Below are 14,816 nucleotides of genomic sequence, written 5' to 3'. Positions count from 1 at the left end.
TCCTGTCTAAAATGACATCCAACTGAAGTTTTGTAGGTCACTGAATTCCCTTCTTACCTTAAAAGAACAAACATACTTCAAAGGATACTTGCAAAATGTCTCTATCACCACAGGCAGATCAATACTTAGAAAGTTTTGTCGTGGTACAAAACTGCTGAGACTTACTGAAATGAAAATACACAAAGCATGAAAAGTCATTCCAGGGTTATAACATTATGAATTTTAGATTATAATTTTGCAGAAAAATCACATGTGAAATGACCCTCTTCCAGGACAAATAATCAATCTCAATAAGGGTTTGATTAGGTTTTTTTGTTTTTACAAGACTGCAGCTATTATATTTTTCTTAAATGTGGCCACTGTCACAATAAAGTCACTACACAAAGCACAATCAGCATTTCAGTAAAACTAGATCTAAAGTACATATTTTCAGAGGCATCTTTAGTCATAAAGACCCAATTGTATGACTCCAGTATTTTTCAAAGAAAAGAGATTATAGTTACCAGACTTTTTCAACATATGCAGTCCACATGCATACAGTGGGTGCACACAGTGAGTATATTCTTTGGCCAGAAAAAATTTTCTCTGGCAGTACCTGCAGAAGATCCCCCCAGCCCATGAGGCTGAGCTCATGGTGTACAGGAGAGGGGGAGATGGGGAGCAGAATTCTGGAGTCCCTCTGAGAAAGCAAAGGCTACAAGGGGTTCACAGCTGCATCACACAACACCAGTTAGCTGATGCCTCAGGTTTTAGCTTTTATATTTTTCAAATTCTGTACTGCTTTAGTGTATGGGTCTGAGTCTAGGGTTCATATTAAGGGATGGTAAGCTCTCTTCACAGAGTAGGTAGACAAAACAATTCCTTCTCTAGCTGGGGACCAAGGACAACAGACCCAAATTTCAGGCCCAAGAGCATAAACAATGGTGGAATGAAGAGAGAAAATCAAGCAGTATAGGACTTCATAATCTAAAGCTATAATTGGACAATTAACTCCAATATGCCAATGGACCAGAATTCATAAAAGTGAGAGACCTTGTGACCTGTCATCCATTATGTGACCATTTTAGGTTCATCTTGGGTGTAGTCCTGGCTGGGCTCTTGTACTGCCCAAGGTGGATCCATTGAGGCCTTTTAATAAATCCCTACTTTATTCTTTAACTCTGTCTAGCCTCTGTTTTAGATCAGCCTTCACAGGGCATCATAGTCAGTACATAAGTAGCTTCTCTTCTGTTCAGATGATAAGTGACTTCAAGATATAGCTTGGTGCAACTCAAAAACCTGGAAGGTGGGACTTGGCATCCATAAAAATAGTGACTGGAAAATTGCAGTGTCAAGGATCACATGATCTTGAATACTTTATTACTGTGCACACTGTTCTTTGAAGGTGTACATGAACCTTCAGTAGACTGCATGTCAAATGTTTCTGAGACATTCTTCAGGGCAACTGCAGCAGTTTGAGACCTGCCAGAAGGCACTATGTTAGTACAGGGATGTTCCACCCATTCAGGGTCTGCCAGCACAAGGGACCATTTGAGAACCATTCTGTGATAGCTGCAAGAAGAATGCCTTTCCTACTAAAAGGAAGGCACAGCAGGCTCTTATCCCCAGAAGGAAGAGGTTAGGGTAAATTAATGCAGAATTAGAAAACCACCTTGAGAATAAACTTGCAGAGTATCACCAATACTCTCTGTCTTTAAAGAATGACTTCAGATGTGAGTTGCCAGCCACAATGGCCTGAATTTTCCCTACCTATGTGGAGAATAGTTATAACCATAAGAAATATATACCTCACAGAGAGATATTTGAAGGCAAGAGTTCAAATTCACTCAATACAAACACCCCTTGGGAAAGGAACTTCCAAGGACAGTTTAACCCACCCTTGGAGAAATTTTAACCATAGGCTAAGAGAACACTGGGAACATAACATACCAAAAGTACTGCTAAGTATGTCTTCCTTAAGAGTGAGATCAGATTTCTTCAGGTTCACTAAAGAATTCAAGGACACAGTAACAAAGGCAGGGGAAAGCAGTTCTAAAGTCACGTAAGGCAGAGAATATTGTCCATTCAGCCACATAAAGATATTTTCTTCTGTTAATAGATGCTCTTCTGAGAAGTCCAGCCAACAAACACACCATGGGTTGGAAAGATATGGACAGCAAGGAAAACCAAAAAAAGAATGGGCTTGGTGTGGCAGCAAACAGAGAGCTATTCAGTATCCAAAGTGCCAGTGTGCTTGAATGTCATGCTTTTGCTTAAAGCTTAAGACTGACCTTTGACTTAGGGGAACTGAGAGAAAATAAGTCTGTTGGATGACAGAGTGAAGACCACAACAGACAGAAATCTTGGACACTACCCAGCTCAGAAAGTCAGAAAGTCAAGTCAATCACAGAATCATGGAATGATTTGGGTAGGAAGGGACCTTAAACATCATTCTGTTCCAACCTCCCTGGCACCGGCCAGGTTGCTCAAAACCCCATCCAGCCTTGCCTTGAACACTACCCACTATACTGGGATGGAACAGTCACCATTTCTATGGGCAACATGTTTCAGTGCCTCACCATGTTTAGTGAAGAATTTCTTTATTGTATCTAATCTCTTTCTAGAAGAAAGCCTGTATGATAAGCCACTGATTATCAGAGATACAACTGGGAAGTTCTTTGAAACATTCTATGTGGTTTTTGAGCAGTTTTTAGTATCAAGTAAAAACTTTGTTGAACCACAAAAAAGCCCCAAAGATACATCTTTTTTCTTTTACCTATTCTACATACAGAATTACTCAACTAAATGCAATATTTTATTAAAATACTCTTTTAGTCTTATTTTTAAAATTACATTGTTAACCAAGCAGACACTATGGCCTTCTGCAGCTTGATACAGGGGATTGCCCCAGAGCAGGTGCAGGACCTTGAACTTGGTCTTATTGAACCTCATGAGGGTTCAAGTTTGTTCAGGCCCCATTGGATGACTTCCCATCCTTCAGGTGTGCCAACTGTACCACTCAGCTTGGCATTGTCTGCAGACTTGTAGAAGGTGTACTTGATCCTGCAGTGGCGAGGCTGTGTCCCAGCCCTTGGATGGAGCTGCCCTATGGGATGTGCTCCCCTGCTTGGGAGGGCAGCTTCCCAGGAGCACCCCAAGTTCCATCCCCATACAGCCCTGCCCTGGCTGCAGAAGACCATGAGGTCACAGAACTCCATGGCACTGCACTGGCCATACCAACCAACTGCTCAGCCCCCAACCCCAACTGCAGCAGCAGCAGTGTGGTGGAAGGGGGACCATGGCCCTCGTCCAGCGTCTTTTCCTCTCCCTCCTCGTTCTCTTGATGGTCCTGCATTCTCTGGCTGCCAACTATGCTCCACAGAAATCACAGGAAGCAGGTAAGCTGCCAGCACTGGTCCAGCCTTTCATGGGCTAGGGGGGTCTTCCCTCCAATGCTTTAGTGAGGGTTTCCTCTGTGTGAGCACTCTCCTGTTAAGAGAGTCCCAAGGGTTCATCTCTCCTCCAGGGGGGTTGCACATTGTGCTTGAAGAGTGTTGAACTGCCAGCTCAGAGGTCCCCAGGTCCTCTGCAGCTCTGGCAATCCACTGACATCTGGCTCCCACGCTGTTACATGACCCCCATCCAGGACTTCTGTACACAGGAGCAGAAGATCCCAACACACAATGGAAACACTTCTCTGTGTTTGCTTCTAGCTGATTCTCTAGCAGATTCTCTGGCAGCTTGGAGGAAAGATGGTTTGGAGCCCTTGGGTGAGCTTGGACCATGTAAGTTCTCAATGTCCCTTCCTTTGAAAGAATAATTATCACTAATGTGTCAATAGCTTACTAATGAGCAATTTTCTTTCAGATGCTGAGGCTGATGGCTCACAGAAATCTGCAGCCACCAAGCATATGCATAAGCCCGCAGGTAAGTTAGCTAGAAGAAAGTACATTTACCTTTTAATCTTCCTTCCATGTCAAATGCAACTCATTCATCCCAAGGCTGATGCCAGCCTCTGGCATGGCCAGGTAGTTGCTGTCCTATGGTCAGCACAGGATGCCTGTGTGGCAGCAGGCTCTTTCCCCAGTGCCTACTCTTGGATGTCACATCAGAAACTACACTGAAAGTGTGTCAGGTTCAAGACATCTGGATCCCATTGCAGAGACAATGCAAAACAGGACTCTTGCACAAACATAGCCTCCCCTGCAGCTCCATCCCAGAGCTTGTCCTGAGTACCTAGGTGACCAAAGCTACCAAAGTAGCCCCAGGCAGGATCATTCTCATGAGCTGAGGTCCACATTAGTGTTCTGACTCGTATATTGGGCAAGGAAGCTAGAGGGAACCTCCTCATCCTCCTATATCCTCAGTGCCTGTGCCATGCTGAGGCTCTACCTGTATCTGCTTTTTGGCAGTACTACCAAAGTCTGGAGAAAAAAAAAGAATGTGAAAGCTGGTGAATCTCCTCAAGCAGACCAAAAGCATGCAGGTACTGAGCAGTCCTGCTGGGGTCCCTTATGGGGAAACACATCCTGAAACCTGAGAGTGGCTGCAAGGGGTGCACATGCTGGGGAAAAGGCAGACAGGGAGAGGATCTCTTGTGAAGGCCTGACTCCATCCCCTTGGGGCATGGGAGCTGGCCCAGAGAGGGACAACTGCTCGTGGAACTTCCTGATGAGTTTTTGCCAAAGAAGTGACTGGCCAAGCAGCAGTGCCCCCCACTCCTGATCATTTGAGCTCTGTTCAGAGGGCCAACCATCCCCAAAGGGTGGGAGTATGCCTTCAGGACTAGCACTGGGGAGAAAACAGAACATTCTGGTGATATCAAACATGCTGCAAGTTCACAAGTGGTAAATAGGCAGCAGACAGGCTAACACTTTGAATTGCTCTGCAGAAACGGCTGGAGAAACAACCAAAGAAGCTCCTAATGGCCAGGTGCACATGGAAAGTGTTTTCTGTCGTGGAACAGGCTGCATAGTAGGCATAGTGCTAGTCGTGCTTGCTGTGACAGCTGGGATACTGATGTGCTCTCTCGCAATCTGCTGGTGTGAGAAAAAACGGTGAGTCATCAATCGCCTCACAGCTCCTGCTTCCCTCAAAGGCAGCTCACACCCACAAAGTGCTTCTAGTCAGGCTGCTGTGCAGGAGCAAGTTAGTGGCTGGTTGAAAAACTCTGCTGAGGCTTTCGCAGCTGTCAGCAGCTTTAACTGGCCTCTTATTTTCTGGGTCTTCTCTTGGGGGGCCTACTTGGACTAGAGCCAGTGTTTGCTCAAATTGAGCCTGCCTGGATAAGAACAGCTCGCATGAGCGACAGGCAGAGGCAAAACAAAGTCAGGATGAGAAAGAGTGGGGGTAATATTGCTCTAGAAAGCAAGAGATGCATTGGCACCTCCTGCTGACCAGTGAACCTGCCTGAAGGAGTCCCTCTGCTTGGTGATGCCTCTGCCACGGTGTGCCAGCAGCTCCACTCACAGCAGTGAGCCCTGCCAGCTCTGGGCCCTGCTGTGGAGGAGAGTCCCTGTGCCTCACCCGCAGCTCAGCCACCTCCTCTCTCCACAGGCAACTCTCTGGAGACCAGCAGGAACGCGCCCGCCTGATCACACACTCAGACAGCCAGACCAGTATACCTGAACCTGCCCAGCAGTAGCCCTAAGAAACTCACACATCTAATCCCTGAGCTGTCCCTGTTCCCCTGCCCCCCCTTGGCTGCCCTCAAGCAGGTGTGGGAACTGCCCAGCCCCAGCCACAACAGAAACAGCCCCCTCCACCCCCCAACCTGCTGGCCCAGCCCTCTGGACAAAGCTGAAGGTGAGCCTGCCAGTGTAGGGGTTGAGCTGACAGAAACACAACCAACAGCTTCAGGGATTGGCTTTTTGTCTCAATAAAAGGGACAGTCTTCACACAAGTATTTGTATAGTATCAGAATATCCAGAGTTGGAAGGGACTCACAAAGATCAAGTCTAACTCCTGGCCCTGCACAAGACATCCCCAGGAGACACACCATGTGCCTGAGAGCATTGTCCAAATGCTGCTTGAACTCTGTCAAGCTTGGTGTTTTGACAGTCTCTGTCAAGACTGCTTCCCTGGGGAGACTGTTCCACTGCCTGACCACCTTCTGGGTGAAGAACCTTTTCCTGATATCTGACCTAAACCTCCCCTGGCACAGTTTCAGGCCATTTCTTGCGGTTCTGTCACTGGTCACCAAGAGAAGAGATCCATGCCTGCGCCCCTCCACTTCCCCTCATGACTCTGTAGACCATGATGAAGTTTCCTCCAGGCTGAGGAAGTGATCTCAGCTGCTCCTCAAATAGTTTCCATTCTAGACTCTTCCCCCTTTTTGTAGCCCTCCTCTGGATGCACTCTAATGTCATTATATCTTTCTTATATTGTGGTGCCCAAAACTGCCCCCAGCACCTGAGGGGAGGCTGCCCCAGCGTAGAGCAGAGGGACAATCCCCTCCTCCCTTGCCCAGCTGGCAATGCTGTCCCTGATGGCCCCAGGACACGGGGGGCCCTCCTGGCTGCCAGGGCACTGCTGGCTCATGTTCAGCTTGCCTCTCACCAGGACACCCAGATGTGTTCCTGCGGGGCTGCTCTCCAGCCTTGCATTACACAGTTTGTCTGTATGCAGAGGTCAAGTGATATCCAATGCAAACCACTTGTCAAGTTGAAGGCTGGTATCAGAACATCTGATCAAAACTCCTGTTCATGAGCCAAAATAGCAAAATGGCTGAGACATTTTGCTGAGACAGCCAGTGTATTCAAAGGTTTCAAAAGACACACACTGCAAAACTTGAGTTTCAAAGCTTGACTGCCTCCTGACAAACACCTAATGGCTACTACCATCCTGAACCTGAAATTATGTCTACATTGAGAATGGATCATTGCTCTTCTTCCCTCCTGTTACAATAAACTGTTGTCACTGACAGCCACCTGCATGGATCTAAACTCCAAACCTTGCTGCTGAAGCAAGCTCCAAACACAGAGAAACTCTTCAGAAAGTTGCTGGACTGACCTTTAGAGACTGTAATATTAGGCAATGAATTTTGTGGTTGTAATGGATCAAACCTAATGGCAGAAGTCAAATCTGTCCTCTGAGAATTACAGAAATGATGCTCTACAGGCATAATCAAAGACACTGCTGGGAAGAGGTGAACAGCAATGAGCCCGGGTGAGAGAAAACAGTCATTGTTTTCCCACTCTAATTAAACAATCCTTTGACCTGGAAATAACATTTCTTTTGTTGACTCATGCTAGATGGTGTTGGCAAATATCGAGAAGGAGTCACAACAGATACAATTTTAATTGGAAGTGACTTGTAGACTAGGTTGACCAAAGAGCTTTTCAAAACTTCTTCATGGGGGAAAGGGCATGCCACGGAGGAGACAGACAGCACGGCATGAGATACTTCTGTGTGGTCTCCTGAAGAACTGTATGTGTAATCCTTTAAGCCTGGGTTAAAAGCAGTGAAGGACCATCCTCAGTTATAAGGGTAAACAAGCATGGAAATACTGAGAGAGGAGGCTGTACCAGAAAGACCTTCACCATGGATTGTTGTTGCTCATAAACACGCCCAAAGCCAGGAAGTGCCTTTTTTATTTTAAAAGACTTGGATACAACAGAAGTAGGTGGCTGGTCAAGCTTGAGGAAATGATCTCTAGGTAAGTTCCTTCTTTTTGTGAAGAAAATCTTACAGTTTTGGTCTGTGATGGGTAAGAGTAACATTCAGGGATATGATGTTTCCTCAAGTAGTGTAAATTCCTAATATAAATCTTAGTCACCAGATTCTTCCCAACCAACAAGGGCCAGAGAAGGAAGCAAAAATGTTGCACTATTAGAAATGACATGAGGGAATAAAATCCCTCATATAGAATAAAGAAGAAGCACTGCAAATTTGCATGGCAGTACTGACAGGGCTCTCCATTTCAACCTTACAGAGCAACTGTCCAACAGAGGAAAGGACTTTAGAACATAACTGGCCTGCAATAGGAAGAGTTTAAAAGACTTAATACCATGTGTTTTGAACTGGCAGTATGAATTTATATTGGATAACATTAGATACTTTTTACAGAAAAAATGCTAATTAAAAGCATTAATGTGTCTGTCCCAAACAACATGCACTCCTAATCATGCTTCTGTTTTAGTTTTGGCCAAATCTCCATCCCTGTAAGTTAATTTAGGATTATAATTCTTGAAAATTTTGCTATTTTTAAATACTGGAAACAAGTGGTATCTATTGCCTCCATAACAACAAAAGTATTTTTGCTAGGATATTTAAATTTGAGGCAACAGTAAGATTTAATAGAAATAAACGGTTAAGACTATTTCTTCTAAGTAGCTAATACAGATATACTTTTTAAAAAAATACACGTCATCTGAAGTTACCTTCAAATGAAAATATGAAATAATTACTGCTTTTCCATAAACCAGGACTACCATGACAACAATACAAACCTAAGCAGAAAATAATGCAAGCATAATTTTAGAATGTTATTCAAAGATTGCTTCAGTGACGTTTCTAGAGAAAGTATAGTCATAGTACACACTAGTACTACAACTCCCATATTATGTTGTGTGTTAAATACAGCACCACTCTAAAAAGTAATATTTCCTGCAGGCAGAAAGATCACACTACAGAATAGACATTTCATTAAAACATATTCCTATTTCAAAGCTCACACAGTACAGGAAGAAATTATTTTCTTTTTTTTAACTGTAAAAAAAACAGTTACCACATTTTGATCAATCACATTTGGGGAAAAAAAATAAATCAAAAACCCACACCAAACCTGTTGGCCCCAGCCAGTCTTGTACAGTGCAATGCTAAGCCTGAAATATTTAGAAGTTGTTTCACTGGAATGAAACTCTACAATGGCACAGCAGACTGCCTGCTACCCAAGCCAGCATCCTATCATTTTGGTTGTTTTTCCAAAGGGAACATAAGAGCACAGATTACATTTGCAGCAAAGCTGTTAATAAAATTAAACTTCTAGCTTTCAAATGAATACATTAAGTGCCCAATTCCAAGGGTAAATCACTTTAAAATTCTACTCCTACGTGTGTATGCAAACAGTTTTTTACAAATAACTTCTTAAAGAAGAACTACCCCTTTAAATGCAATAACATTCTTTTCTGACTTCTGATAGACTGGCAGGTTCAATTTTTATTCTGAAAGACTGGCAGGTTCAATTATTTCACCAATGAAAATTCCATTGCTCCGATGTATTGAAAAGGGAACAACATCAACTGATCTTCAGTACCAGTAGTTTGTATTGTTAAAGACCAAGAAAAGGAATTCTGAATAATTACAAAACACTATTCTTAAAATATGTTGCTGCATTTGAAATAAATATCATCAGATACAATAGTATGTGTTGGTAACACACAAGTGAAAAATGTTTTCCTAAGTAAGTAGGAAATAAGGCCAGAAGTAAAAAATGAAGATTATATTTTGGGCTTAAATTAGAGTATATTATAAAAAAAAGTTGAAATAAGTAACTCCTCACAGACTATCAAATTACCAGTATGGAAAAATAAAGACTGATAGATTAATTAAAAATATGGTATCCAAGAATGTTATTGGATTTACCTCACCAGATTTCATCACTGTTTCTAAAACTCTTTTGTACCTAATTCCATTGCTTATTCAGAAAAGTACAATGCTTTCCTAAGGAGATAATTCCAAGGTAGTACTTCTAAACTCACCTCAAGAGTTTCAGCTGTCTGTGAGGAACAGATACCTTCCTCACAGGAAGGGGTAGTAATTTAACACTTCAAATTTCTTAAAGCCATCTGCAGCTAATTTTCACCATGCCACTCAAGCTATCAAGTCAGATGTTGATGAATTTGTTCATTCTTTCCATACTCACTTCAGAAGCAGAATAACTTTTTATTTCTATAAGATGCCCAAAGGAGAGTCACAGTGAACTTCAAGGAAAGGAACTAAAATTTTATATGTTACTTAATTTAGGGCAGTCAGATGAAAAAAATAAATGTTGTGATAACACTTGTGGCTCAGTAGTCATGGGAATCTGTCACAGATACTTGGATATTAGGTGTGATTTAAGCAGTCATGCTAATATTCCAGGCAAGGCGTTGGAGCAAGGTGCTCTAGAGATTTTACCATAGCATTTTGAGACATTTATGTGCCAGGAAATGCATGCACCTGGTTCCTATGACTAACCTGAATAGGAACTGTTCCAGAAATAGCCCTTTCATAGTTTTCTGAAAAAACAACCATCTCATATCACATATGGTTTCTATTACCTTCATAACTCATTGCACTGTGAACATTTTATTTTAGGTCTGAGTAGTCCATGTCTCTCCATTGGCTGTAACAAGAAATGGATTCTGCTTTAAACAAATTAACTGAGAAGAACTCTAAGACCTGGTTTAAGCAGGCAGGCAAAGGAAACCATATTAGAGACTGCTTTTGCTAAACTTCCAATAAATGATACCAACCTGTGTACTGAAGATGCATGGGGTGTCCTACATAGAGCATGTCAATATGGGGAGGATGCTTTACCCTGATGAGCCTTGTTTGGTTCTCCAAAGAAGGAGTCACACAAAAGCTTGGAACCAAGTCCTTCTGGCAGTCCATGTTGGTTCGACAAACTTTGCTGGCTTCAATAACTTTTCGTGCTGGCAGACAGGCATACTGCAAAGGGCATTCAAATTCATTATGAAAGGTAAAGGTAAGCTATTTTCCAGCAGATCAAATTAAAAGGAACAAAAGATTCCTTTTTAAGCAAAGAAATGCCTCACTGATATTAGCCCATGAAGAGCTAAAATCTAATTTTTCCCCCTAGTTTTTTGTTGTGAAATCCTGACAAATCTTTACCTGATGCATATTCAACCTGTCATTCCATATTTTATAGTATGGAAGAGAGAGCATGTACATATTCCAAGATAAAAGCAAACTTTTTCTAGCACAGTACACACATGCACAACAAAACACCATGGCATCTAAACATAGGTCAGTGATTTCTAATGGACAGAGCCTGTATCAACATCCTAGTGACTTACCTGTTCAAGATGAAGTTTTAGCAAATAAACCAACAAACATGCCTGGTGTGTGGTGGCCAAGAAGCCATTCTCAACTAAGATGAACACAGGACTCAGTGCACTGCTGTGCCCCAATCCCTGCCTGTAACACTCTTTCACTCTCTGACAGACCAGATCTTTCTTGCTCCCCATGGGCCAAAGACAGTACAGCAGGAGGGAACAGAAAATTAGTTTTCCCCTTCATGTCTCTTGGAAAATCTCAGTGACACTTTTCCTTTTGTTCTAAAAATAGAAGTAAGGAATCATAATCTACTATTCGCCTTAGGAGGAAAAGCAAAAGTAATTTCTACCTTCTCAGCCTGATCATTGCACTCCCCCTAACACATGAGTGTCAGACCCTCACCATTAACCTTGATATGAATTCCTTCTACTCTAATGAGGGAGAAGACACACTTCCAAAAACTGCTGCATAGCACTGCAAAGACCATTAAAAAACGTTCAAAAATCACAGCCAGTCTAAAGACACCTGAAAGTCACAAGGTCTCAAGCTTCCTGATGCTTTCATTTCTTCCTTGTTCAAAAGTAGCAACTACAAGCTTAAGAATGCCCAGGCTCAATGGGATAGTGATTTATCAAATCTTGCTGCCACTGCCATATTTCAAATGAACCACTGGAACGTGTTCAGCTCTTAGTGGTTAAATACCCTGGAGTGGGAAGTTTACCACTGTAGAAACTGTAAACATAGCAGATTTGGAAAAAATTATTTTAATTTCTTCAGGTATTTATCACTAGAGTTAGAACAATAACTAATTGGTACGTGTAGAAAAGTTTACACAGTTGATTCATGTGTTCTTCTGCTTGTAAAGAACCAACAGAAATATTCCATCACTGTCAGTATGGAAAATATATTTTAAAAAACATTGATGTATTTTCATAGAATCATAGAATGACTTGGGTTGGAAGGGACCTTAAAGATATCCCATTCCAACCCCAGTCACAGGCAGGGACCTTCCCTTGGACCAGGTTAAAATAAATCAGGAAAAGACTCAGAGCTCCAGCCTGGCCCTGAACATTTCCAGGGATGGGGCATCCACAGCTCCTCTGGGCAACCCGTGCCAGTGGCTCAGCACTCTCACAGTAAAGAATTTCTTCCTAATTCTAATCTAAACCTGCCCTCTTTCAGTTTAAAGCCATTCCCCCTTGTCTATCACTATATGCCCCTCTGAAAAGTCTCTCCTCAGCTTTCTTGTAGCCCCTTTAAGCACTGGAATGCTGCTAAACCTTTTTCTAAGGGAGGAAGGCAAAATCCTACTGATAAATTTTGTTTCTATGTGACAAGAAATTCAACACAGTAAAAAAAAAAATTAAAGTATGGGCCCTTATTTTGAGAAACTGGGCAATCTCTAGGACCTTCTCCTGCATGTTTTTATTTAAATTTAGGGAGCAGCACTGCTGGCTTCAGACAAAATAACTGAATAGACAGTCCAGGGCTTTGCTTTCCCTGTAGTGCTGAATACTTTTAGAAGACTGAAACACCAAAATAAGCAATTTCGACTTCTTCTCAAAAGTTGTTTTTTCTCACCAGTATTGTGCATCCAGAATACTGAAAATGACTGAGGTGTCTTTCTGCCTAAAGGAATGAGGTGTCTAAGATTTTTTATGATTCTTCCAGAGACTTCCTGTTTGATTATGGGAAAAATTGTAACTAGAATTTTGTAGTTTTTTAAGCTGTAATTGGGAAAATTGTATACATGCACACCTTTATTACAAACTGTAGATACCCTTTAACACTTGAGTATGCTGTATAGGTGTGGGCAAATATTACTAAATTAATACAAAAAAAAAAAAAGATTTACCAAAGAGAATCAGCAGTTTAAGTAACTTACCAGGTGGCTGTCCAACTTATTGCTGTATGAAAAGCAAATGTCTGTGAGGCTGTTGTTACTACAACATTCTACTGTGCCATCAAGTCTTCTGTAAACTAAAGAACATAGGCATAGAGCAAATAATATTATTTGCTGGAAAAATTAGTCTCTGAATAAAGTAAAACTATTATTCATATTATTAATTGTCCTGCAGCCTTCAAGAATTACACTAATTCACAGTCTAGCTGAGGCTCAGTCACAACTACAAATAAAGCTTCACCACCAACATGTGAATGTCCCATGATTTCAGTCATGTGCCATACTGATTTTTTCACCTTTATAAATCTCCTTGAGATACTGGAGATCTACCACTGCATTATTTTGAGTATTACAAGTTGCAAAACACTTCTATATCCATTGCCCCTAACTTGCACCAATATTTGGCTTAGAAATTTGTTAGCTACTACTGTAGTGATTTCACTGGCTGGCTATGGAAATGGCCAAGACTCAAAACATACTTTTTACATCATGAAAGCCTTCCAAGCCTTGAAGGCTGCAGCAGTGAACAAATGATGTTTTAAACCTTGATTTAACTAGTCTGGTAAAGAACCTTTGTATATGTGCTCTTGAAATGAATTAAGCCTAACTTGCTGTCCAGCTTAAGCACACACAGATGCAGAAGAATGGTCAGGGTAAGGATCTGTATCACAGCAAGGGCAGTCCCTTCCCAGGCAGATCCAGCCTGTGATACTGGCTGCTGATTTATCACTGCACAACCTGCAATCACTGACATGGAGCTTTATGCCTGGGGCTTACAGGTGCAAGCACTGTACTGTACAAACCTTTTTTCAAGTACCCTGAGGCTAAGAAACCACAGATAGTTTTGAATAGCAAATGACCATGAAATTAGTATTCTTATAAACTACATTGAAACCACGTTTTTTTTAATTTCAAAAAGTTCCTTAGGGCATTGTTTTCTCTCTAGCTTCAATACTCAGATAGTTCACTCTCCATTTGTTTTATACTCAACTAGATGGAGTCCATTTGCTATATACATTTTTATCAATACTCTGCATTTATGTCAAGTTGTGAACTGTCAAGATTTTGATAAATGACAGCTGCTCAAGACCAAACAGAGTTCATTTAATTTCAGAGGAATATTTCTCACTGCTGGAGGCTTATGACTCTGAAAATGCAGACAGACTGGTCTGATTAGAAGGCAGCAATGGGGACAATGGGCTGCTAACACAATACAGCAACCAGCCTTGGAAGCAATATTGAATCTCCAGCAGTAAGCCTCTAGTATTCCACTCTAAACAGGACCAGTTCATCTGCAAAATATGCAGTTTTATTACCCATGACTCCAAAATTGCACTTCAGAGAAGAGCACAATCTGAGGATATATATACCTACCACATCTGAGAATTGGCTCTTGCCATCCCTGCCCAGCTGAAAGCATGGGCCAAAGTTGCATTCCCCTTCAGAGGCATAACCCAAAGTGTCAGACCTCTAAAAGCAGGTTCTCACCCATACTCCACTAGTTTCCAGTTTAAATATTTATCTCAGTATTAGCTATAAGATCACTTTCTTTACATAATTAAAAAAACCAACTTTTCCAGTGCCACAGAAATTCTGTAGTGCATCAAAACCATGGACAGTCAAGTTGCCTGACCTCCTGTTTATTTCCAGGCTGATGGAAAAATGCAGTGACAATTTTAAAGCTCTGACTAACATCCCACAAGCTTTGCTCAGCAGCAGCCCCTTACCTCTGGAATTCAGTTTCCATGAGTGCTTGCATGAAAGAAACCTTAGAGAGCTTCAGGGCATGTCACAAGACACTCAGCCAATTTAACTTGACTGTTCTTTTTTGATCTACTCAATTTTTGTTTATTGTTCTAGCTCAGTTCAGTTCTTTTTTTTTTTATTTTCAGTTTCTTGGGGATAAGCCCTTATAGCAACAAGCACTCTAATG

The 14,816-nt window shown here is 41.9% G+C and overlaps 1 protein-coding gene across 1 annotated transcript in view; it reads right to left on the bottom strand.

The window, feature by feature from the left end:
* MBTPS2 (membrane bound transcription factor peptidase, site 2) overlaps positions 1-14,816 on the bottom strand; it is a 40,660-nt gene that overhangs the window by 7,033 nt on the left and 18,811 nt on the right. The window contains exons 8-10 of the mRNA XM_054271881.1: positions 12,866-12,960; positions 10,437-10,632; positions 89-164 (exon numbers count right to left, since the gene is read on the bottom strand). Of these exons, the coding sequence (XP_054127856.1) occupies positions 89-164; positions 10,437-10,632; positions 12,866-12,960 (367 nt within the window). The remainder of the gene's footprint in view (positions 1-88; positions 165-10,436; positions 10,633-12,865; positions 12,961-14,816) is intronic.

This window comes from Melozone crissalis, unplaced genomic scaffold (assembly GCF_028551555.1).
Source record: "Melozone crissalis strain CALT ecotype California unplaced genomic scaffold, PUWL_Pcris_2 ptg000013l_1, whole genome shotgun sequence".
In the NCBI taxonomy this organism is placed as follows: Eukaryota; Metazoa; Chordata; class Aves; order Passeriformes; family Passerellidae; genus Melozone; species Melozone crissalis.
The sequence above is the reverse complement of the archived record's forward strand: the minus strand, read 5'-3'. Positions and strand labels throughout refer to the sequence as shown.